The sequence below is a fragment of the Ziziphus jujuba genome, chromosome 10 (assembly GCF_031755915.1).
Source record: "Ziziphus jujuba cultivar Dongzao chromosome 10, ASM3175591v1".
NCBI classification, from domain to species: Eukaryota; Viridiplantae; Streptophyta; class Magnoliopsida; order Rosales; family Rhamnaceae; genus Ziziphus; species Ziziphus jujuba.
This window is the reverse complement of record NC_083388.1, coordinates 22,802,462-22,828,748: the sequence shown is the minus strand read 5'-3', so window position 1 is coordinate 22,828,748 and position 26,287 is coordinate 22,802,462. Positions and strand designations below refer to the sequence as shown.

The following is a 26,287-nucleotide window of genomic DNA, read 5'->3' as shown; positions in this document are numbered from 1 at the left end:
TGAGTACAAAGTGTCCCAAATTTTGATGCATCTTTGGGGACCCCAAACCCAATAAAAGTGTTGGGAGAGGATTCATCTGTATGCAGAATGAGGGTTTCAAATAGGCAATGATTTTATTTTGGAATTTAGTCTCTCAATGCTTCTTTCATGATGGGTTTTACTAAAAACTTCTGGTCACTCTCTCGTCCACAAAATTGAGAAATTTAATATTTGGAATAGAAATTCAATTTCAAATTGATACCATTCTTTTTTAAGTATAGAATCAGACTTTTTTCTTTAATTTGTTAAGAATTTAGATTGGAATTGGTGACTTTATTTATGGCTTTTTTCTTAACTGAATGTGGTGAATATTGTATAAACTAAAACTACATTGAATCCATTGTCGGTCACACTTTTTGTAAGCTGTAGCTTAATTGATTGAAGAAATTATTGTAGGGCCTCGCGTGAGTTAGTGTCCTTTTGTGTTAGATAAGCAAATCTTTATGCACTCTGGAACAATCTCATCTTAGGATGTCCTTTGATATAATGCCCTTATCTTACATTTTACTTGTGTTTGGAGCAAGTTATCTCGTATGGTGCTCAATGTACATCTTGGAAGAATGAACAGGAAGAAAAACTACATTTTGTTAGCAATAAAGAAAGTATTATATGTTCATATTTCCCAGGAGCTACTAAGCTTCAGGCATGAAATTCTCTATATAGGTTGGTTAGAAGTAAATTGCCAGATTTCATTCCTTTGTGGGTTTTACATAAACATTGTAGGTTTGCATTCTCTAAGATATTGGAACTATATCTTGGTTTACTTGTAATATTTGCTTCTACCGGCGCTGTTATTACCAATATGTTTAGTAAGATGACTATATGGTATATGTTTGTAGTGAATTCTGGAAAAAATATTATTGTGTAGATGTTTTTATTGGGAAAATTTATGAGCCATAACTTGTACCCAACAAAATTAATTGCAAAGAAAAAACAAAAACTAACAGTTATCAACTTCTATCGTCTTGATAATTATCTATATAGAAAAATTGGCCATGAATTATAATCCTAACCAGAAAATACATGAATTACCAAAAATAATATATACAATTTGATAAGAAGAAAATAGATAAATAATCAACAAATGATAATATTACCAAAATATATATTGAAATATGCAATGATGTTTATCAAAATTATAAATGCACTCTATTTTTATATCATTATTATAAAAAAAAAAATGGTGCAGTAAATAAGTAATGGTAAACCACCAAGAATTCTATCAAAATTTTACCAAATATACAAATGCGATCGTTTTATTACCTTATGTTTAGTTTAGTTACAATTATCCCTTTAAAACTTTAATTATCAATATTTAGATTATAACAATATGATAACTAATAAAATAATAATATATGTGCACTTCATAAAATATATTGGTAGACTTCTTTACACCTCCAATTCCATCCTAATTAAATAAAACAAATATCAAAATTAAAAATAATATATATATATATATATACAAATTTAAAATAAAAATGCAACCAAACTTTTTTATAACAAATAAAAACAATAAGGACTGAGAAAATATATCATTATCCAAAAATATGACCCACCTATATCCAAAACTAACAAAATAAGTTAATACCTACAATACCATTATCACAAAATAGTTAATTGAACCTTTATGAAAAACATTAAATCATTATTATACCAATCCACATCAACAAAATACTAAAGCATGCAATCATCAAAACTAAAAATAAAAAATGCTCTCGTACATACAATATACTCCAATAATAAAATAAAAAATTATGAATAGATATTCCATTAGAAAAATACAAAATGCATAAAAATTGGTGTTATGGTCGAGAACGCAATCGATGTTATGGGACAAGCCAATAAGAAACATCCTCTATTCGACTACCCTGTAACGACAGCCAAATCCAAGTCGGCATGGGCTTTGGTCAGCTTATCCCTTAATTCCTTTCGATGAAAAAGATGGCAGAAGCTTCTGAAAGTTTGTCTGGTTCAGGCTACCCTCTTTGAGGACAGTGGTGAATGGCAGAAGCTTTTGAAAATCGGTTTGGTTCAGGTCATTTTCTTTGATCAAGACAGTGGTGAAGCATTCTATCCAGGATTCAAACTATACGTAAGAAAGATAGAAATCAAATCATTACTTCATCCTATTTTATTGTTATTGGTATTTAACCCTATTTTCTATGTTAACAAGACATATATTTTTTCAGTACATATCATCAACCTCAGCCTCAGTAGGATCAATGTTCAGTTTGTTTTTCCAAAGCATAAGCACAGAAGTCGCTCTCGACTCCTCCAATGTTAGAGTTTCATTCAAAATTTTGTAACATGAGTGGTATCACAAATTATCATCAAACAAAAATATAGTAAAACAAAACTACCCCCCAAAAAAAAAATAAATAAATAAATAAATAATTGCAGATTATACTGAAAAATAAAAAAATACAGCCTACATATTCAGTAGGAGAATTCGGTGCCTGAACGCGCTAAAACACAGCTTGAGCAAGGACAGACTGAGCAACTGGTTCGTAAATAAGAAATAAAACAATGCAAGGACAAATTGAGCAGCTGGTTCGTAAATAAGAAATAAGACAATCATCACCATTACAGGCTAAAACCATTAATAAGAAGAATTAATGGAATCTTACATAGTAACCCTAAACCTAATTATTATTGTAATCCATTAATTATAAATCATATAACGAAATTAATACTAATTAATGATTATTTCCAAGTTAATATTGATGGTATGGTTTAATTTTAACCCTGGATTTAAAATGTAAACATGACACACGTTGGTTAATCCAAATTGATATCCTTCATTTGCCTATAAATGGAGAGGAGTGTTCCAAAGTCGTTTGTTTCCTATGTCAAAAGAAGAAAAACTGGTACTTCATTAATTTTTCAACAAAAAATAAAAAAAGAAAAGACCGGTTTTATTGAATAAAATATCTGTAGCATCAAAACTTGTGTTACTAAAAATGCTCAAAACTACAATTTTTGTTTTTTACATATCAAAAGGCTAATATTACTTTTAGATGATAATCAAAAAGCAAACAACAACTTAAAAATAATTGATAAATACACAACAATTTAAAAAAGATTTTGGAACCAACAAAATTTAACTGAAATTGGGCTTCACGTAAGTAAGCCCACCAAATATTGGAATAATGGCGAGGTTTTAATATTGGAAGAGAAACTGATAGCTTTCTCGCGTGATGTGGTACAAATGCATTTTAATTTTAATTTTATTTATTTATTTATATTGAGAAGTGTGTTTTAAAGTTTTGACTTAGCATTTCACGCAATTTAATAAATAAAATAATAACTACAATGCTATCAAATAAGTTGTAGTTTATCTAATCTTTCAATCAGGATAAAAAAGATGGAAAATGATATTTTACTTTATATTAATTTGGCTCTGGTAATTTCTTGGAGACCCTGGTTATTCAAATAGATGGGTTACCAAGCTAAACACATACATAATACTTCTACCGATCTATAAATAATATCTTCCTTTCCACAAATTACAACATTCGACTCATTTTAACAGACTTTTAATATGTAAAATTCGTTTCTTTCTGTTCTCGAATTTTCCTTTTGGAATCCTCTTCTCACTCTTTTTAAGTTCTTGTGCTAATGTCATTTTTGTTGCTTTCCTCCCGGGGGTATTGTGTTTCACACATTATTCCCTTTGAAGCCCTTTCACATCTGCGCTTGTCTAACCTTATGCACTTTTGTTGGCCCAAGTGGGTGCAATATTTGATCGCCCTTTTGTGTCTAGGTGGGCTCCAATGGTAGCATCGTTTATAGATGTACCCACTTGTGTTTGTTAATAGGCCCAGGTAGCGGTTCTTGTAGCCCTATTTTTTGTTTTTTTTTTAATTATCTAATTTAAAATTTATGTATTCTGTGTGATTCAAATTCGTTTTTTTAACGGCACAAATAAAAATGCTTAATTATTTAAATTAACCGCTTCATCATCACCTGTGGCCCTTTTTATTTACTGAATTTGGTTAATATTGTATAATATTAAACTATCATTGAATATATCCATTGTCCATGACAGTATTTTTGTAAGCGGTAGCTTGACTGATTCATGAAATTATCTTCTGGCGCCCCAAATCTCTCTCACTTAATTCTTTGGCTTCCATTTGCTGCGCTTCTATGGCTCTTATCTCCTTCTACTTAATCATCAAGTCAAAAAAAAACTTACTCTGCATATTAAGGTATAAGCTTCTGAAAGTATATATGAGATGAAGTCACATATTTATAAGCGAAAAGAAAAGAAAAAAAAGAAAAAATTAAATGCACATGACGTGCAAGTAAATGACGGTGTAGACCCAACAATTACAACAATGGAATCTCATAATTAGGTACCAATTTTTATATTTGAAAATTAATCCAGTCTGGTCCAGTTTAAAATCTTCTCTATGGAAGCATGGAGATTTAGTTGAAATAACAGAATACATGGGCAGCATGAGAACATCCCAAACCCTAGATAAATAACTTGTCTCTGTTGTTGTTGTTGTCTTAATTTTTTTTTTTTTTTTCCCAACCAAAAAAGAAGGAAAAATACATCCCGAAAATGAGGGACACAACCAGGAAATTGTGCATATAACTTCCCATGTGAATTATTATTATATAACAATATAATAATAATTTGTCCGTCCAGTAAAAATAAAAATTAAAAAAAAAAAAAAAAAACGCTGCTTAAGGAAGACAACCCGAATAAATTACCAGATGAAATTCTGGAAATAATTTTGTTTGTTGAGCATGGAAGACGCCGCAAGCATGAGTATCCTTTCTCGGCATTGCAAAAGATTTGGAAGACGTCCCCATTTGAGTACTGAAATTATATGAGGCACCAACTCTGGATGAGTTTTTACTATTACGTTCTACACTGAGAACAGAGGAGGATTGTCATCTTAAGTTATGTAATAAACACATGAATAGATTTGGCTGCCAAAAAAAAAACCAAGTTCAAAAGCTTACTTAATTTGTATCTTCCTTCTGATTATGACCCCACTTCTTGTTTCGCCGTCAATTTTCATTGCCTCAGGGTGGTTCACATGTCACTCAAAACTTTATTCAGCATTTATTCTCCAACTCACCCTTTCTTGAATGTTTTTCTCTTACGAATGCCTGTAAACTTCACATGTTGAAAATTGCTTCTGCTCCCAATCCCAATTACTCGCAAATAGGAAGTTCCATATACTTGCAATGCCTCAGAAATCTCCTCCTCCGTACAGAATCTTAATACATTGGAAATACGAGATGATGTTGACCTTGAAAGCGTCAACATATCTGCCCCAAATCTTTCCTATGCATCTAATTCTTAATATCGTTAGCATTACAAAATTGGACTCTTCTACCACTACCTGCTCAAAATCAAAAGAATTACCCAGCATATTGGGGAAGGTGGTTTTTTTTTTTTTTAATTATTTTTGTTTTGGAATATCAATTTGTTTATGTTGATTTTTTTTGGGTTTAATTTGGTTAATTAGGCTTAACAGACACCATGTTGGCTAAGATTGCTCAACTTCCTAAATTAAGAAAGGTTGAGCATTTGGAATTGTTAACGAGTTTGGGTATGCAAATGCCAATTCACTGTTTGCCGGATATATTCTAAGGGCAGCTCCTGTCCTGAATACTTTCTCATTCCGGGTCTACAAATATTTATTTATTTAGACTAAAATCCCGAACAGCAAGAGTTAATATCTTTCGTCAAATTCTTGCCCAAAAATATTGAGAACGTTTCCATTTGAGCTCCGTTGCTAACTTTTGTTTTGCAAATAATAAATCTATGTTTATTTATGGCAGGTTTACAAACTAGAACATGCCGGTATATTCAATGGCTTGGTCTTAAGTGATACTTACTTGAATAAGGTTTTCACAGTGGTTGGATAAGCACATCCCTTAGAAATTGGAGGTGAATCATAATCATTCATGTCAACGCCGTTGGGTGGTGAAGTTAAATATGTTTGCTGGGTGTCAATATGAAGTTTAGTTTTTGTTACATTTACTCGAGTATGCTGTGTCTGTGGAGAAAATAATCATTCAGATCATTCCTTTAAGAGTTTGGAGAAGGGAATGGTGTGGTGGGGAATGGCGCAAGTATAAATTTATATTTAAAAATAAACATGAAGAACTCTGTCTTGGGTGTACCCAAGTATTGGAAACCAAAGTGCTCCAAATGCATCCTAGTGCAAATGTGATTCTCAAAGGATGCCATCCTAGTGCAAAATTTTGATTATGGATAAATAGTGTTTTTATTATCATCATTGTTATTATTTTTATTTATGATTAGGGTTTATTCGAATGGATCCCTATTAGTTTTGTTATAAAAAAAAATATGATCTTCGAATAATCTTTCTTACGTGCTTCTAACAAGCATAAGATGATGATACAGATAGTTTTTTTATTTTCACTCTCTGTTATTTGTATTAAAAAGACATATATATAGTGCAGATATTTCCCTCATGTTAGAAAAGAGAAATTGATGTTTTATGAAGTAATTTTATAATCCCCAATCTTTATTATGGTATTTTATGCTTATCATCAATGTTTTTACAAATAGATTTTATATAAAATTGGATTTTCATGACCCATATACAAATATTAATGGTAAGGTATATACTATGTTAAATGAAAATTTATATAGTAACATGGTTTACAACGTATAAATTACATCCTAATGATTGTATGAAGATGTAAACGGTAGCAGATTGCATAATATATCATCTAGTATACACGTGTTTTATTAGCAAAATTCTTATGTATTTACTTGTGGAATCAATCATGACAATAAAAGAGTATGTATGCATGTTTGTTAGCTTTATGTAATTGAATAATATATAACTTGATTGACTTGGCTTGTATGTATCATTATATTTAATAACATTTATCTTTTAAGAATTCGGTTATATATTTCTAAATTATATCAATATATTAACTAATTAAATAATAATGTATATATTTTTTTAAAAAATATATTAATAGATTAGATTGTATCTATAATATTATTCTATTTTGTTTTACCACCTTAATCAATAAGCAGGAGATGCTTTTCCGAAATTGGCGTTTGCTTTGGTCATACCATTTGGATTCACCAATATCCCTTGTCACGTTTTCCACCCTCTACAATGAGCTACTCCATCCGTCCTTGGACGATTGGTGGAAAGGATTAAAGCAAACTTCAAATGTGCCACAGGCCCAACCCAGTCGGTTGATCGGAGCGAGTTGAGAAACACTTGGGCTCGCTTTATATAACTACCTGAGCCCAGTAGCGAGATGTTAATCTCTTACCCAATCTGCAGCTAAATATACAAAAGAAAATATACATCCCAAAAACCGACAAAAGAAAGCTTTATTCTTTTGACAAGTGGACCTACGAAAATCTGCACGGAAGCCACCTGCACACTGGTGTCGTGGCTTATCCCCACAATCCAAATCGAGTGTGTGCTTTATTCTCTATCGTTCTACAAATGGATTTTACAGTAAAAAAAAAAAAAGAGAGGACTCTTAACGGAACTATATATGCAAATATAAATATTCAAATTTGTATAGCAACGTTTGGATTACCTATAAATGGCATCCAAATGATTATCCAAAGAAGTAACATCGTAGAAAAGTCTCATTTTCTCATTTAAGAAAAAGTTTATGATATACTTTTTTTCCATCGGATATATACCCGATAAAGAGCATGTAATTGACTTGGCACGCCTTTAAGCTTTTATAGCAAAATTTCCTTTGCATTCACTCTTTTAACATGCAGAGGAATCTCCACCACCAAGTCTTGACCTTTATAAGCAAACAAAACTATAGCAATACACATGACGTGCAAGTAAACGAAATACAAATGGTTCAGTCCCAGCAATAATGGAATCACGCTGCCTCTATTAAGAAAATAAATAATAAAAAATGAAAATCCGAATTGCTCAAGCCAAAATATTTATTTTTAAATTTATTTTATTTTTTATTTTGCTTCAAAGCTCTATATCTCTCAAGAAAAGGTTATTATTTCACCTGAACATAAGTTCACAAATCCAATCACAGATATAAAAGATGAGAAACAATAACAAATTTTGCACAGATATAGAAACTCTCTTTAATTTTTCCACTTTATTTCTTTTTTCTTTTTCTTTGAAGAATGAATAATGTTACACAACATACGAAAGAACCTGTCCACACAAATAATTTCTATTACGTATTTCAATTTACAACATTTACAATAAAATTAGAAGCGTAGGAAGCAGGAATTTGCCCTTTGGCAACACTAGGACGAGCAAGCTTATATATCATTTCTTTTTATCAATCGGTCAGTAGTAGCATTTCAATTGTTGAAAGCAAATAAACTTCAACTTTATCAATTAGATCTCTCACCACTCTAGAGCAAAGCTTTCACAATGCACTTGACAACATATCAAAGCTAAGGGAAAAAAGATTTCACGACTTCAGCATACCTCGGAGGGAGAAAGGTAAACTATCCTGCAAGAGGAGATAGAAAAAAAAAAAAATAAATAAATAAATAAATAAAAAATGCCATAAATCAAAACATCAATTGGCGAGCCGCAAATTCTGAGAAAATGATAAGGCGCTTCAGGACTGGACAATTGAATGATTTGAAGTATCTACATTCGATATAGCAATGAAGTAAAAATTTCAAATTCTTACCTTCTTCAGAGAAGGCAAATACACCACCAAGCATGTCATCATTGTCACCATCTTCCTCGCATTTCTCCCTATCACAAGGGCTGCCACTGCTGTCCGCATCAGTGACAACTCCAGCTGAGTCACGACAGTCACTCAGAGCTGAGGCTTTACAATACCCCTCTTGGAAAAATTGCTCAAAATCCAGTGACTCGTGCACTGGTCCCTCATCGAGAGTGTTCATGCTCAGATCAGAACGGTTAGAACTTACATTTGAATTGTCACTGGGCCCATGACTATTCACTGACTGAACCCCTTTTGCAATAGTTCCGTCAGCAGAAATTGACCCATTTGTTAAAGTGGATAGTTGATTTGAAAAATTACTGTCCTCAACAGGAGAAATATTCGTGGTAGATTGTCTGGAACAAAATGAAACTAAATCTTTATTTGTAGAGCTTTGGTCGAGTAGAGGAGTCATCAAACTGGATCTCCCTCTTTTTTCTTCATTAATTTGGTTTCCAGATTGGAGAATGGATGGATAAGAATTCCCTAAAAATCCTGATAAATAAAGTGAATGACAAGAAAGCATCAGTAAATCCTATGCAGAGAATCAAGAAATAAAATCAGAGTCCAAACAATCTTACCATCATCTGGATTTTCCACAGAGTTAGGTGATGCTGACTTAGCATGGGAAACAACAGCATTTTCTGAAAGCTTCTCTTTAGCTTCATGAGAATCTAAAGATGAGCTTGAGCTGACAAGGCCCCTGGAAAAAGCATCAGCCATATTAATTTATGGTGAAAATATGCCAATTATGTTCAGCAGATGTAAATGCTCATGTGCACCACAGGCATGCCTAAGGAAACAAAGTTACATAACTAATCAAAGCAATCCCTCCCTGCAACAAGTTGACGAGTTCGAAGAATATTGTGTATTTTCAATGCTTTAGCTATTTTTGTTTGTATTGGGATTTTCTCATCCTCTTTAAGTAGCAAGAAACATAAAACAATTCAGCCCCGAGACAAATCATTTATAAGACTAGAGAAATCATACAGGGGGAATAACAAAACTGGTAAAATGCAGTTTATTCCTGAATGTAATCTGAGGTTGAACCAAAAATCAACAAGAAGGAAAATTAAAAATCAAATGCTTTTTGTAAATATATGTTAATGCCTATTTCAACTGCTGCTGATAGTTGACACTTTATACATATAGCAAAGAACAATCCCAAACTTGATATACAACATCGAAATTACCTGTCTTTCCAATTGGACTGCATCCTATGGAAATGATCAAAAACAGGCAGCAGATCCTTACGCCTAATATCAACCTCCTGAACAGGGATATTTTCTATTGCAATCTCGCCACCGGATGGACCCTCAGTCAAGATTTTCTCATTAGCCCCCAGCAGGCTCATTGTATAGAAATTTATCTAAAAGATAATAAAAGGATTAGAAACAAAATTAAGAATGGTGACAAGCAAAAGGATCTCACCAACAAAAATGTAAAACATACCTTAGACTTTTGCCAGAGTGGTATCCTCCCAGAACTTATATGGACCTCTGCATTGGAAAGATACAGATGAGACCTTTCATGGGGCTTCACCAAATCCTTATCACTGGTATCACTATCTTGCAAACCAGAAGAATCTACGACCATGTCCAGAGGTTCTTGCCTGCTTAAAGTTATGCCAGATATGCATTCCTCTCTTTCAGGCCAGTCAGTCCTTCGGCAAACATCCCACCATTGAACTGGTTCAACTTTCACTCTCAACTCCTCATCTTGCATCTGCACTGAAGATCCTGACCCAGTTCCTGATACAGTCTCACTTTGCTCTCCCCCAACTGATGGAAGTAATTTATACTGAATTAAATGGCCAGAAGGAGCATAAACCAATAGGTGCTCCAGAGCATTGACTTTTAAGTCATATGGTACAGAACTATGAAATACAGCAGCAAGAGCCCCAGAGGGAACAGGATTCTTTCCTGCTGCAGAAGATGCAGCATTACTAACAGTATTGAGCCACCCAGAATTGCTTTTTATTCTGCTAACTACAGAAAGGGTAACAGGCGGTGGTGGTGGTGAAGAAAAAGATTGCTGGTTGCTCATGAAATATGGAGTTGACCACCATGGTACAGATAGAACAGGTAAAAGAGTAGGCCCACCGACTCCAGAGTTATGTATTTGGAGAACAGTCTCACCCCCAAAAGGTGACAAAACAAAAACATGGCAAGTTCCCCTGGATGAAACAATGGCAACCCACTGGCTATATGGACTAAAACAGATGTCCTGGATCACCTGTATAGCAAGAACAATGAAAAAGAAAGCATCATGGACATGAAAACATTACAATAAGATGAGAAATTGGTGGCAGGAACATACTGCGGATGTCATGCCACGATGGAGCTTGTAAAGGTGCACGTGAGAAGAGTTCCAATCATAACTTTGAGAGCCTGATCCACTTTGCGAGCAGGATGGCATGATTCGGAAAATATTGATATTGTGCCCATGTATTGATGCAGTTACAAGAAGTGTCCCACTTGGGTCAAAACATAGAGCAGAAATTGGACTGGTATGGGCCCTAAATTGTGACACAACAGCTTTGGAAATAAAGTCTTTAACAACCACCTGAAATAAAAATTCATTTCAATAAACAAACATGCTTAGAAATTATTGCCTGAAACAGAAGTAAATAGCAGATACCATTAAATTTTGACTAGTTCCAGCTGCTATAAGTATAAGAATTTCCAAACTATTAAGTAATAGCAAGTATGTAAAGAGATTCTTACTCTGGTATGAACTGTGTTGTATTTTGCACAGCAATCATAACATTCCAATATAAAGCTACAAAATTATGATTTCTCAATTGTAAACGACTAACCATTCCAGCAATATCTGATTCTCGACCTACTTTCCAGCCACTTGATGATACAGGAGAGCTGGAACCATCAGGTATAAAATCTTGATAGTATTTTGACAAAGTTTTGTACCCCATGTCAAATAACCCAGTAGCTAATTGCTTACTAGATTCCATCGCATATCTAGCCACCAGACTTCCACTTCCAGGTGAAGTTGATGGACTGACACCCGGAGGAGTAAGACTTTGTGGACTCAGGCGCCCTGCATTTGACAGCAACGGGTTATTGGAAGCATAAGCCAACCACTTGGAACCAATGGCCATTGGGCCGTAGCCAATATTAACACCCCCAACTATTCCTTGGACTCCCAATTGAGGGACAGGATAAGTGAGGACACTGAATTTGTTCTCAAGAGTGATAGCATCGAAGCAGTATATCTGCAAACAAATAGAGATAATGAAAAAAGGTTTAAGACAGGTTTCAATTACTTCATTGATCAAAAACTCCAATTAAAATTGAATTCTTCAAATCAAAATGATGAAGCCTTCCTCCAGTACTAATGGCTAAGTATATGCAGACCACAACAAGAAGATTGTGCACTGAGTGCATGCTTAGACAAGGAAATGCTTACTTGTGATGCAAGACCTACTGCCACTATTCGAGGACTGCATCTAATCATATACACTGTTGACCGGAATCTCAGAACATGGACATAATTGTGAGACCTCAGCGAGTAAAACCGCACAGCTGTGGGAGTTAGAGGTTCACTATTACCATCTCTAACCAGTCCATCTCTCCCATTTTGCACCATGCCTAAGTTCTTTGAATCATCACATGCAACAACCAAGAGTAAAGGATGAGATGCTCTGAATCCTTCCTGACCCTCGGACTTTGCAGGCAGTGGCTGCATTTGTAGAAATGTAACTGGATCATCACGCCTTGAAACAAGTTCACCAACATTAGAGGCATCTTCCACATCAAGGACTTGAAAACCATTGGAATAGCCAAGTAAGAGAACATGTTTGAAGGAAGATGGACTAAGCTCTAGTCTATCAAAGCAAGCCCATAAAACCTGTTTGGATACAAATGCAATAAATCATGTTCATACACAGAACATAACCATTGATAAATAGTGTTCTTGCCAAAAGTAATTGTAGAAACAACCAAAACATGAAGCATCCTGGTTATGGAAAAGCAAGTTTTTCTAGAAAATGACATGAATTTACATTGTGCGATTCCCCAGCCATTCAGGCATTTTATCAAAGCACGTACTAGGTTTATCTTTGAGACACTAGAATTTTCTCATTCTGTGTTTATTGTTTTATAATATGCATGCAGCTACCTAAATCAGAGTTCAAATACTCAAAACGCAAATGGATAAGATGCAAAAAATTACATTACATGCATAATTTCCGGGTTCATACTGTGCAGAATGTAACCACCAAAGAAGATAAACACCCTCTTTTTTACTCCTTGCAAAGGCAAAGTTCTTTTCAGGCCAAAATATTTATAGTTAAACTCTATAATAAGAGTAAATTGACATCAAACACATTCTACTATTTATTGTCAATAAAACATGCTGCTATTTCTCATCAGAAGACAATTAGAAATTGGCACAGACATTCTAGATAATAAACTCATTTTTTCACAGAAAAATATTATGATTGATGGCTTATCTTTCCTAAATAAGATTATACATGGGAAAGGTGGCAAGAGCAGAAGTAATTCAACATCTATTCAAAGTAAAAAGAACTAATTATTAATGTGAAAGAAATAAAACCTAAAAAGTTTGCTTTTTAAGTCCTAAATCCTCCTAATAGTCTTAGTTTCTCTCCCTCCTTCTGCTACAGAAATGGCAAGGACTATATGGTTGCCACTTATCTCACTTATTATGACTTATGGCTTATCTTTCCCAAATAAGATTTTACATGGGAAAGGTGGCAAGAGCACAAGCAATTCAACATTTATTCAAAGTAAAGAGAACTAATTTTTAATGTGAAAGAAATAAAACCTAAAAGGTTGCTTTTTAAGTCCTAAATCCTAGTAGTCTTAGTTTCTCTCCCTCCTTCTTGTAAAGAAATGACAAGGACTATATGGTTGCCACTTATCTCACTTTTATTTCTATTTTAATCAAACAATTAATTCCTTAATTGTTGTGCTTATAATTTTTATACTTTCGTCTAGTTTCCAAGAATGCAGAAAAATAAAAATAAAAAATAAAAATGAAAGAAAAAATAATCTCATCATTTTCCCTATCTATAATTTCAGAATACTAATTGCTAAGCTGATAATATAATAGGTTATCTTCGAGTGCAGTATAAAAATAAAAAATACTCTTATCGCATGGGTGAATTAATTCAGTGCTCCACTATTGTCAAGCGTCGAGGTAAATGTAAATCTTCACCAAATTAAACCGTAATAAACTATTTCACTCAGTTAACTAATTATTTTTTAGTTCTGATAATAAAACCAAAATCAAATAAAACTCAATACGCGCACTTCGATTCACTTTCAGTTCTAAACTTTATCAGTAATCAGCCAACTAACCCCAGGCCAAAAGAAACAGGAAAAACCAGCAGAAAGAAAATCCTCGCATTTCGTTGTCTTTGCGTCTACTCAATCTTTTATCAGCAACCAAAACCCCAAAAAAAAAAAAAAGAATTATTAGGTTTTCCGTTTTCTTTCCTTGTTCCTCCAACTTTCTCAATGACCAAACAGTAAATACATCCAAATTACCCATAACTACCCAAAAAAAAAAAATGAAAGAAAAAAGAACGACAAAAATTCCAATTCGAGAACTCAAAGACAGCCCACACTAATAAAAAAATAAAAAAAAATAAAAAAAAAAGAAATTCAAACCAACTTAAAATTTCTTAAGATTTAATAATAATAATAATAAAAAAAACCTGGTCTTTATGGGGATTAGGATCGGCGGAGATAGAGGCAGCGACGGAGGCGCTGGCGGAGCGGACACCGGAAGAGGCAGTCTTAATGCAAGAAGAAATGAACCTCAAAGAATTGGGAAGAAAGCCATTGTGATTATTGGTATGAGTATTGTTGTTAGCCCTGTTGTGGTTGTTCTTCATAGTCAGATACTACCAGTATTTCCGGCCACCGGGGAGTTACCGGGAGATTGGTCCCCGCCGACGATACGATCGTTCATAGCATAAAGAGTCTCCGGTGGAGATATCGAGAGGGAAGAAGAAGATTGGAAAAAAAAAAAAAAAACGATGTCGTTTTGAGGAAAGAGGTGGTATCGTGGTAGTTGTGGGGGTTGTGGGTTGACCCTCAACAGAGAGACACAGACGGTTCCTTCCTTTTCCTGTTTTGCATATAGAAATCAAAAGTTTATGTTTTAGTGAGAGACTCTCTCTTTCTCTCTCTCTCTCTCTCTCTCTCTCTGTGCTTTTTTTTTTTTTTTTTTTTTTAAAGACATCTTCTCTCTCTGTGCTTTGCTTTGGTGTTAATTGCACAGTAACCAAGTTTTAGAAATATGATACTGACCCCTTAAATTTTTCCTAATATTAAACGGACCCCCTTTTGACTATGCGCTGTTGCTCATATCTTTAATCTATTGACTTAATTTACGGATATATCCTCACTTGTCTCCTTGAATTTCAATTTTTAACTAGAGCAAATCTAGCACAGCATCATGAAGTGATTTTTATAAGTTCAATCAAGTTTAAATTGTGATTCTTTTTTAAATTTTAATAGATATGATAAATAAATGGAGCTTGAAAAACGGGAAGATAATTTGATAATAATGGAAACCTTTGCTTTTTATTGTAATTGTAGGTATATAATAATTATTATTGTTATTTGTTGAAAAATAAAAGTTATTATTGTGTTATTAATATACATAACTCATTTAATGAGATAGTTATGAAAATCTTGCTCTATCTCAAAGATTACCCACAAATTTTGTAAAATTAAATGCAAAGCGTGGAAGAATTGTTTAAATAAAGAATTTAGTTACAAAACGATAAGGAGAATAACTTGACGTGTGCATGAAGCAAAAAACATAGCTTTACTGTTGGCTGATTTTTTTCTACATTTATTTAATCATGATTATTACACCAAATTTGAAAAAAAAATAAAATAAAATAAAAGAAACCTCTCAATTTAATTTCAAGTATAATAAAAAAAAGTAGTATTATTTCCTTCTTGTTTCCAAATAAAAAGTAGTATTATTTCCCTTTTTTGGTACGACTGGGGGTTATAGTAGTCTTTTTAAAGCAAATTGATTGTGGATCATTCTTGCGGTTGGGTTAGTACAAGCTAATATTTGGAAAAGTAGAGGGAGTCTAACAATATTATATGAAAGTAGGGGGAGGGAAATGATAATAATGGGAAAACGTGAGGAATAAACAACTGAAAATAAGGGAGCATTTGGTTACGTTACGACAAGGCATGAGAATATCTTAAGACAGATGCGGAACCGCAACTGCTTCAATTTTTTTTTTTTTCTTTTTTTTTTTCAAAAATTGCAGGGACTTCCAATTGTATTTTTTATTTTTCCACATAATTAAACCGAATAATTGATTGCGGATAATTTATTTATTTATTTATTATCTTGTTTTATTCGAATTTGAATTCTGGATCGGATGAGATGAGAAAGAAATAGAAGTTTCAATGCTCTAAACACAATTTATATAAAAGATTGGATTTAACAAAAAGAAATTGTTAGTTTTTGTGATTGTGACAAATTGTCTATTACAAATTTGTCTTAACAACGTACTTAACCAAATAAGATTGAATAAATTAAAACTCTAGTAAATTCAACAAAATTTTAACTATTTGATAGGTCAAGATCGAAACAATTAAGTTTTGTTTTTAAAGTTTGATTGATACATCTCTATGTGAACCATAAAATTCATTAACATATGATACGTATAAAATTTCATGCGTGTCGCTTTTCTTACCTGTTTGAAATGCATTTATATCCTTCAAACTCTTTTCGTTAGGAATAAAGATGTATGATTACGATTCTTGGAAGAAAAAGCAAAATTTTGAAAATGTTGCTCTGGTTGGAAACTTCAATATTTGCATTAAATTTTAGCTCTCACATGATTATCAGGCACCATTGATTGGGACCCAGTTTTACTCATCTAACATGTTTCACAACAAATAACTTTTTGATGCGGTGAAGAACAAGTCAATTGCAAAATATGTTACCCTTTTTATGGGTATAAAGTCTTAAAACAAAGGCTTCTGATTATGCAGCTAATACTGAATTCTTTTGAATAGGATAAGTAGTTGTTCAGCAATCCCATAAATCTCTTTGAAATAGCTACTTTTACAATCTTGGATAGAGAAATCCAATTCCTATTTTGACAAAGAAATGGCCATGTTGCCCGAAAAGGTTGTTATTTTTTTGAGGATCAAAATGACAACCAGAATTTGAATACACCAGAGTAAACAAACCCAACATGGCCTTGTTGGCTTCCATATAAAACCACGTCATTGCAACTGTTAAACTACTGTAAACTGTAGAGAATTCTTTATATATATATATATATATATATCCTCTCTATAAGCTTAAGATTCATCTTCCATGTAAATGTAAACTAAAAACTTTACATATACTGAAGGAATGGAAGAACTGGTTAAGGTGGTCTTTGGCTGTCCTCTGGAGACAAAATCATCCAATTTTTACCGTTTTGCATGGTACTTGAAAAGGATTTCATAGATTACATGCTTTTCAAATGCCATGGAAAACTAAGAACAAGAACTAAAATTTCCATGGAACTTCCAAACACCACTTTGACACAAGTCTTTGACAACTGTTGTTCTAACTTCCATTCTTTTAAATATACCCATTAGTTTGACTTCAAGAACTGAATGCGACCTGCTTGTGTCGGTTGAGGTCGTTCAGATATTTTGTTGAGTTGTATTCATCAGCATCCAACAGCTCTTCCGAATAGGTTCTTTGGAGGGAACTTTTTCGACATTCTTTTGCACATTCTGCAACATATTCATCACCTCTTAGCAGTATCACAACCTGCAATCAATAAAGAATATAAATGATATAAAATTCTGTATATGCTCTAGCTCTAGCATGAATTCTAAGCATTTTCACTGTAGTAAAACAGGTTAAGCTTCAAGAAAACCATGGATGCACAACCTTCCTCGAGAGAGATTTTATGAGAAAGCAGAAATTACCACAGAGCTAGAATATGACAATGTTTTAACTTGTGAAATGACAAAAGTAATATCCTTATATCCTAAATTTTACCCCAGGAAATACTGAAACATTTTCAAATCAGGGTCTAGAAAAGTCAATGGGTTTTATCATGTAACCATGTTGGTTATCTAGTTAAGGCATAGACAAAAGCCTCCTCAAAATGGGAAAAATAAGCAATTATGGTATCAGCAATCCTCAAATTTATTCATCTAAATTTATTAGTTTATACTTTGTATAATTTCAACATCCAGTGTATCAGTCATTTCTGTGGAAACAACAACGACATAACCGGGAAATCACTGTAGTATCCCTTATTAAAAGACCTCCATTATGCCTGCCTGTGATTGTGACATTGAACATCAAGAAAACTGAAGCAAAGAAGAGATAGCCTTTTTGTAAATTTTGTACTTGCCTGGCTCATTCGAGGACGTAAGATTGGAGACTGTTCAATGCACAAAGATGCAGTCAGTACTACACGGTCAATCTCTTCTGAGTCATACTTGTCACCCAGAGCGGGATCAACAAGCTCCTTAATGTTATTGCCATCCAGCAAAGGCTTTGACTATGAGACAATAAAAGGAAAATAAAAGTCAAGCCAAGTTGTAATCACAATCCAAGTTGCCTATGAGATGGCATCAATAAATAGCATGGAAGCAAATTTTACCCAAATCACTAGGCTCTGCTGAAGATCATCTAAGGCTCGACGCCCGGTAATGAGCTCCAATAGTAGAACCCCAAAAGAGTAAACATCAGTTTTCTCATCTACTATTCCATGCATAAAATACTCAGGAGCAAAATACCTGTAGTTGGAAAACATGAATTGATATATATTACTGTACAAACTTTATAATTGAAGGCTTCAACTTACAGACCCAAATGTGCCCTCGAACTTAGAAACATTGTGGTGAGTCAATTGTTCAGGTAGCCACTTTGCAAGTCCAAAATCACAAATCTGGGATAAAATGAAACTTGGCCAATTAGCGAGCCACATTTAACAGATGGGAGAAAAGGGGAACAGGAGAGCAGGTACTAGGGCAGAAGAATACAAAAAACAAAAGACAGGTTTTCGGTGAATGCAAGCCAATAGAAAAGTATAAAATTAGTATAAATAATAGTATTAAAATCATGTCAATCGAAATGGCATTTTTCTCGTGTATCCTACGCAATCTATGATGTCATTATTGTTTAATGTCATTGGTTTTGATCTGTAACCGAAATTGCACCCAAGAGAGTAAAATAAGGTATGAATCAAGCCTCCACAAATTATTAACGGTATGTCTATTAAAACATAGATGTCTAAAAAAGAAGGTAACTTTAAGACCATATGTTGACTTAAGGAAAATTCTAATTGGAAAGTAGTTAAACTTGCCAAACAAAAACCAAAACCAAACATAAACGAACTTTATGTCAACTTCATAACATATTGATGAGGAGTATAGAAAAGAACTTCAAAAGGCAATATAAGGTAAGTAAGAATGAGACATGGAATGATTTGCATCTGCATGGAGAGTACAGAGCAATTACAACGACTGTATCATCTAGGGCTTCAAGGTCTCTTGATGTGACATGCATCTGCAAGCATAACTTTGAAGCTTCTACAAGGCACAAGCTTCATAGGCTTCAATAATGCATGCACTTGATACATAAACCAAAAGAAGGTGTACTTGTTGAAAATGCCAGCGACAAGAAATGAGTTCATGTCATTTGGAAAATGTAAGCTTGATTCTAGATGGTAAATTGTGGGTCAGCAGCTTGAAGTTTTAATTTCACTTTTTTCAACTTATAAAAATAGCATGTTATGACGTCAAAACTGATTGTTATGCTAGGATCATTTCTACCATAACCTATATCTGGTATCTAATTTTCCTGGCTCAAAAGCCGGCATACTCTTTCGTAACTTTTAAGAATAGTACTTCATAATAAGACAAAAATATAATTCATATACAAGTTTGACCAGACAAAGTTTCCAGGTTTTTTAGAAATGAATAATAAACAGAATTTAGTAGAGTTTTCTAAATAGAATTATAGGAATTGGTATGGAATGGGTGTACCATTCAGGATGAGAAATTTAGGATGTATGGCATAGCTGTCTTTATGTTAACTAAATCATCCTTCTGGTGTGGAGGAGAAAAGTTGAATGGTTTAGTTATTGCCGTTGACAAGCACAAAAGAAATTCATGTTCAACAAATGCAAATTTCATTACTAAATTAAGTTGTTAAGTTATGAATAATGATGGAGCTCGCATCACCACCGGGTCAGATAAACACATGGAGCCTAACTCTTATGAAGTGTAATGAATTGCATAAATAACAGCAAAGCATTGATAGAAGAGTAAGACCTGGTTTGATCTTCAAAGAGTCCCATCTCTACTTCTGTTTTGAAAAATGACTTGGTCCAAAAAAAGGATTCATTTCATAGCAGAATTTTATCACCAGTTTATCAAAGACTGCTAAATTGGTTGGGCAGAGACTTGGCATAAGACCATGTTTTCTGCTTAAATGGAATCAAATTTCAAAATTTAAGCTTGTAATTATGACAATCACATATCATATGATTAGGCAATAGCCAAAGCAACTGATAGTATAACAATGTCATGAATTTGTTCTTAACAAAATGATGTCTATGCATCAGGATCATAACTATCCATAAATACAGGATAGACACTACAATAGATACAAAAAGCCATAAGAGATAATGTTGCTGTTTCATGCATTAAGGCACACAAGGCCTAGCAACAGTTAGTATATGAAATTGTTGCAAAACATAAAAAACTAAATAAATAAAATAAAATAAAATAAAGAAATTATTATTGGCATTACGTGAAGATTCAATGTTCAATTGTTCCTGCTTTGAAACTTGAAAAATACCTGAGCCTCATAATCCTGTGTAAGTAGAATATTATCAGCCTTGATATCTCTGTGAATGATACGCCTCTGACAACTCTCATGAAGATATAGCAGACCATCTGCTGTACCTAAAGCAATTTTATACCTTTTACTCCAATCTAGTTTATTATCCTTTGACCCTGGAAAATTGTTGATTCACCTGAGTAACCCATAACCGAAAAAGGCAATGTGAATCAATAACAGTAGATTACAAACAAACCATGTAGGAGGGATCCTAAACTCCCAAATGAAGATAATTGGAAAACAAGGTGCATTCCTCCTTCAATGCAACAACCAAACAACTTGGCAGTATTAGGATGATCTACATGAGCAATGATGCCAAGTTCAGATAAAAAGGCTGCTGTTTTTTCATCTGCTGTTCCTTTTATCAGGCGTTTAACAGCTATCAACTGCCCATTTCTCAAACAACCCCTGTAAACTTTGGCATAACCACCCTTTCCAATTACATTTTCTGCAAAAGACAGGAACCACAAATCATTATTGCCAAACTAATCTCAAAATCAATATCAAAATAACATTTTCCCTAGAAGTACTTATATAAATTGCTATATTTCTCAAGGGTTAACCTCATAATCATTATTAGTACAATTAGATATAAAATGGAAGACGCAAAGTGAGTTGACAATCTTGATAGTAGGTCTAAATTTCTAAAGAAAGTTACAGACCTTCACTAAAATTGTTGGTTGCAGCTTGGAGTTCAGAGAATGTAAAGTTGACCAATGAGGACTTGAAGTTGTATACGTTAGTTAGCAACGGAGACTCTCTTTCATTTTTGCACTTTCTTATTGAGATCTTTGGCACTCCAAGAGGCGGAAAGGATGCTAGGCGCTTAATTGACCTCTTATTCCATAACTTGAAAAATTTTCTCCAGTGAGAAACTGCCCTTGAATTTGGACGGCTTTCTAATTCCGATGTACTATTTTCAGGTGTAACTGTATCAGACTCAAATGCTGTTGCATATGCTTCCAAAACTCCTCTAGGAGATGACACATCTTGTTTCTCCTTTTCCATGTCTAAACATCTCAAATCTACAAGGAAAAACTAGCATTTAGGAAACTGGGAAGCGAGAGCACATAAAAACACATCCATACTTACATGTCGGTCATGCAGGGCTATGAAACAAATTGAGATTGAAATAATTACCTTGGGCAGAAGCACAATGGAAGAGGCTACCTCGTCTTTTGTGTTTTATAACAGTCTCATGCATTGGAATTTTTGTTGTTATCTTTCCTGAAAATTATTGTTCTCCTTGAGCGAAAAATTATTCCAAACGTTAGAACAGAATCTATAATCAGAAAATTGCATGAGTTCCTGTAAAAGGAAAAAAAAAAAAAAAAGAAACCAAAGGGGAAAAAAGGACTGGCATTCAGACCATATGATTGTGGGCGCGCACAATGAAATGCAAGTTCTTGTTTTGTGTATGCATGTGCATGTGTGACCATGAGCAAGATGGACAAAATCAACTAGGCATTGCTGAAGGATTAAACAGGTTAAGATCTAATAAAATATATTCAATAAAATATTAATCACACATACAAAAACAGATTAGTAAGTTTTGAATAACTCTGATATTTCAAACTGCAATGAGTTATAAATAGAAAAAAGCATGAGATGCAACAAAAAAGTTATTTAGAACAAACTGATAACACAATTGAAACATATTAAATAAGAAACAACATATGCTAGATGTGTTAACTTCTGGCAAATCAGTGCATAATCCAGAAAAGATGTGCTAAGACTCAAGAGCACTGAAGGAGGAGAAAAAAAAAAAAAAAAGGCTATATACAAACTCAAAATCAGAACATCCAAAAGCAATACTTGTAAGTTCTAACCGCTTCAAGTAGCAAAAACCCATCAGGCAAATCCAAAACCATATTGAAAAAAACTTATTAGACAAAAGCCGAGGATCTTAAAACACATAGCAGCACCCTCGGCATCTATTTTGTTACTGCATTGCACTTCTAAGTGTAGAATATAGAGAAGACGAAAGACATAATCAAGGGAAGGAAATTGAAGCAGAACAAATGCATATCATATTAAGGAAAAGACTAACGCAGTGGCATATATGATAAATCCCCGAGTCCTCTCCCCCAACCCATTAAAAAAAATAATAATAATAAATAAATAAATAAAACAATGATAAAGAAGGCAAATAGACCAAAGGAACACAAATAGAAAACTACAAAACGGAAGAGAAGATTAGACATTAGAATCTTTATTTACTCTACGATTTGTCAAAAATACAAAGAAACCATTAGCTCAAAAGTTAAAAAAAAAAAAATAAAATAAAAGATGGCTATAAACAAATAATCAGAGAAACCACATAAATACCAAAGTTTCCTAACATGCTAATGTGAAAAAAATAAAAATAAAATAAAATAAAAATTCAAAAATCCATAAACCACCCACAAGCTCAAGAAGCTCAAGCTCAAAGGTAGAATTTTTCAAGGATTCAAAGCATACCCAAAAGAGAGAAAATGAAGAAGAAAAGATGCGTACCATGAAAAAAGAGTTTTCTGCTCTCCAGCAGTCACCAGGGGCTCAGAAATGGGAAAGAAGAGCCATGAGCGAGCAAAGAGAAAAAAAGCAGAACCGAACAAAAAACCAAACCAGCTACAATGTCATAAATAGGAGACCCAAAAAAACAGAAAAAAACAATATAGCAGTTTTCGAATATCAATGTGCTTCAACAAAAACCCCGTTTTTTTGCTTCTAACTATATTGTTTTCTTTCTTTGAATTTATTTTTTGGAGCTTGAAAGAATTAAAAAAAAAAAATCTTAATTGTTATTATCTATAGTCAAAGAGAAGGGAATCTAGAACCCAAATGTGGGAATTGGAAAACAGCCTCATTATAGTTTTTTTTTTTTTTGGCTCTTCCCTGAGGGAGAGAGTATTAGTACGGTTTCACTCTCTCTCTCTGTCTTACATGGGTCCGAAAGAATCGCTGCTCTGTTCAACTGGGTTGCTGACAAGTGGTGAGAGCTGTACAGCGACTTCCGCTCTCAACCTTAAAACACCCCACGGAAAATGAGAGAAAGTTTCATTGAACGTTTTTTCTCCTTCACCAAACTCTGTAAAGTTTCTTTCTTTAAATTTTATGTTTGGTCTAGTTTGGCAAATTACTCTTCTATTGCATAGTTGAAATTATTAATTTTTTTTGTTGAATTTTTTTTTTTTTTGGGTCTCATTCATTGTTAAAAACATTTTTCCGATTACACGAAAAATAGTAAAGAGTGGATTTCTTTTTTTATGTTCCCAAAAATAAGAAAACTTTAATACATATATGGGTTTGAATTTAGTTCACCATGCTTGAACTACAACAACTGAATAATTAAAACCCCATGATAGAGCAAGTTTGAAACTGAAGAGTGTTAAAGTAATATAATAATTGAGATTAGAGATTATGGGTTAGAGAATAAAGAAAGCATTAATTAGGGTGGTATTTTTGTATTTGCACCTCTTCCTTTACTATATTTGCATTTTACCAACTGCATTTCTCATATTTGTTGCAACAGTTGCTTCCCCAAATGTATGTGTTCTATTTTCCATTCAGATCTTTATGAGTAATTTGAAATCATAGTTATGTTTTGATTATTAATAATGTGTGGCTATTATTACCCGTTTTAAACAATAGATTGACTGTAGCTTAATGTATTTACAATTAAACGTGAAAACATAAAAATTTATTATTATCCTTCGTTAACAACTTCTTCTATCCCATTATCCATCAAGAAAATAATTAACGCCTCTCTTTTTTTTTTTTTTTTTTTTTTGGGTCATCCTATCTAACTATCTATATATAGAAAGACATATATCTTTCAACCGGTTTTGCCATTGATCAAAGTAAAACTAATTATTCATATTTTGACCAAATTATGAGACTATATATGGTCTATAAAAGTGATTAGACGCATAAATTATCTTACCATCTTGCTTGGTTAATTTTATCCATATATGGGTTTGCTATATATGGTCTAAATTTGTCAAAGAGTGCCATTGGCAATGGCAATTTGTCAAAGAGTGCCATTGGCAATGGCTAAATCTAACAGTTCCACATGCAAGGTTGTAGAATTTTATTTTATTTTTATTTTTTATTTTTTGAAGAAAAGGTATAGATAGGTTTTGTTAAAGAATTTTTTTTTTTTTTTTCTTTTGTCAATGTATCTTTGTTAAATGTTTGACCAAGAAAAAAAAAAAAAAATCTGAATAACTTAGTTTGGGAATCGGAGCCCGATAGTTGTCTGAGCCATCAGTGTTAGAAAAAACAATAAGAAAAAGAAGCATTATAACCCAACATAAAAATATATATATATATATACACTGTCCCCAATGTCGTCTTCTTCATTTTTTATTTATTTATTTATTTTTTTTCTGTTTTGGCTGGAACACTGTCTCCAATGTCACCCACACCTTTGAGAGATATAGAAGAATGTCGTTTTGTTCATGGGGTAAGTAGCCACATAACTATCAACACCCTATAATTATAAATTTCATAAACATTTTTTTTTTTTTTATAATCATATGATTACCTCATAGAATATTTCATGATATGTCGTATCATTTTCCATTCGTATCATTAGATTATTTAAAAATAAAATAAAAATGCTAAAATGACTCTCTTTTTTTTTTATCATAATACTAAAATTACTTAACATATATATTATATATAATTTTTTATACAGTAAAGCTTCTTAAAAACTCCCCACCTAATCCATATTAGCTTCTTTTTTTTTTTTTTTTAACACCTTATAACCACTTAATAGATATTTAATACAAATACAAAGTAATCCACCCTAACCAAAATTCTTTAATACACCAATCATTTTAATGCCTTACAAGTCAACAATAGCCCTAACAGGATATATAGGAAAACATTTTTCCAATCAATCGGGGATAACAATTGTCAGTGGATCACGTGTGAATCTTATGAGGTGTTCAATTTCCTAGTTTAATCAGATTAGTGATATGGGGTTTGTAATTGGGGGTTACTACTAGCTTATCCCTTTAGTTTGTGTTTAGATTAGTAAATGAAGAGGATATTCTCATAATAAAGAATAGCCATTTGAAAATTCACCAAAAAAAAAAAAATGCCATTTGAAAAGAAAGAAGTGAAATATAAATTAAATGTATGATGGTGTTTTGTTATGTTACGTTAGGTATGTTTTTGGCAGTGAGATCTAATCCTGCTATGTTGGTTGCTGATTGACATGCTCAACCGGCTTGATAGCAAAATAAGTGCCCGCTAAAGGCATAGGGCAGTAAAAAGGCTTATGCCTAGGTACCTCCTTATTTTATTTATTATAATATATTTATGGTATTTAATGATTAGGGTGTAGTGTTTTACACAAAAAAAAAAAAAAAAAAAAGATTTGGTGCAATGCTTTTTTTTTATATATATATTTATATTCATTAGATAATTATTAGAAATAATTTTTATATAAAATTTGAAACATGATTTTGTATAATTTTAATTATTAAAATCATTATGCACACATGGAATAAAATGCATACAAATTGAGATTCTTTATCTCTATAAAAATGTCAGTGTCTAATGGTGAATCTAGTCTAATCAATTATACTGATTTTTGAATAATAGGAAACAAAAAAAAAAATTATTACAAATTTAGATCCTTTAATTCTATAAAAATATTAATATACCTAGTTGA

The 26,287-nt window shown here is 32.9% G+C and overlaps 2 protein-coding genes across 5 annotated transcripts; both read right to left on the bottom strand.

Annotated features, from left to right (window-relative positions):
* Window positions 1–8,118: 8,118 nt before the first annotated feature.
* On the bottom strand, window positions 8,119–14,946 carry LOC107412079 (autophagy-related protein 18h). The gene is made up of 9 exons (XM_016019782.4): window positions 14,435–14,946; window positions 12,160–12,600; window positions 11,552–11,965; window positions 11,053–11,298; window positions 10,186–10,968; window positions 9,927–10,102; window positions 9,315–9,436; window positions 8,695–9,228; window positions 8,119–8,508 (listed from the first exon to the last, which is right to left on the bottom strand). The coding sequence occupies exons 1-9, from the start codon at window positions 14,612–14,614 to the stop codon at window positions 8,504–8,506; spliced, it is 2,901 nt and encodes a 966-aa protein (XP_015875268.3). The 5' UTR covers window positions 14,615–14,946; the 3' UTR covers window positions 8,119–8,503.
* Window positions 14,947–16,943: 1,997 nt separating this feature from the next.
* LOC107412080 (receptor-like cytosolic serine/threonine-protein kinase RBK2) lies at window positions 16,944–23,878 on the bottom strand. Of its 4 annotated transcripts, none has more exons than XM_025070289.3 (9): window positions 23,119–23,878; window positions 21,763–21,904; window positions 21,285–21,647; window positions 20,819–21,070; window positions 20,581–20,738; window positions 18,585–18,664; window positions 18,377–18,512; window positions 18,125–18,274; window positions 16,944–17,529 (listed from the first exon to the last, which is right to left on the bottom strand). In XM_025070289.3, the coding sequence occupies exons 2-9, from the start codon at window positions 21,824–21,826 to the stop codon at window positions 17,359–17,361; spliced, it is 1,374 nt and encodes a 457-aa protein (XP_024926057.1). In that variant the 5' UTR covers window positions 21,827–21,904; window positions 23,119–23,878; the 3' UTR covers window positions 16,944–17,358. The 4 variants fall into 4 exon arrangements, with proteins under 4 accessions (XP_024926057.1, XP_024926059.1, XP_015875269.1 ...); XM_025070291.3 differs by having other exon boundaries at window positions 21,763–21,864; XM_016019783.4 differs by having other exon boundaries at window positions 21,763–21,930; window positions 23,119–23,877.
* Window positions 23,879–26,287: the final 2,409 nt, after the last annotated feature.

What these genes read in the sequence shown, in the direction of transcription:
- LOC107412079 (XM_016019782.4), bottom strand. Translation starts at nt 14,614, where the DNA reads ATGAAGAACAACCACAACAGGGCTAACAACAATACTCATACCAATAAT. An exon ending in ATCGTGGCATGACATCCGCA is followed by an intron (nt 10,969 to 11,052) that starts GTATGTTCCTGC and finishes CTTGCTATACAG; the next exon opens with GTGATCCAGGACATCTGTTT. An exon ending in TGTGGAAAATCCAGATGATG is followed by an intron (nt 9,229 to 9,314) that starts GTAAGATTGTTT and finishes TTTATTTATCAG; the next exon opens with GATTTTTAGGGAATTCTTAT.
- LOC107412080 (XM_025070289.3), bottom strand. Translation starts at nt 21,826, where the DNA reads ATGCATGAGACTGTTATAAAACACAAAAGACGAGGTAGCCTCTTCCAT. An exon ending in AACCAACAATTTTAGTGAAG is followed by an intron (nt 21,071 to 21,284) that starts GTCTGTAACTTT and finishes TGTCTTTTGCAG; the next exon opens with AAAATGTAATTGGAAAGGGT. An exon ending in TTTAGGATCCCTCCTACATG is followed by an intron (nt 20,739 to 20,818) that starts GTTTGTTTGTAA and finishes ACAATTTTCCAG; the next exon opens with GGTCAAAGGATAATAAACTA.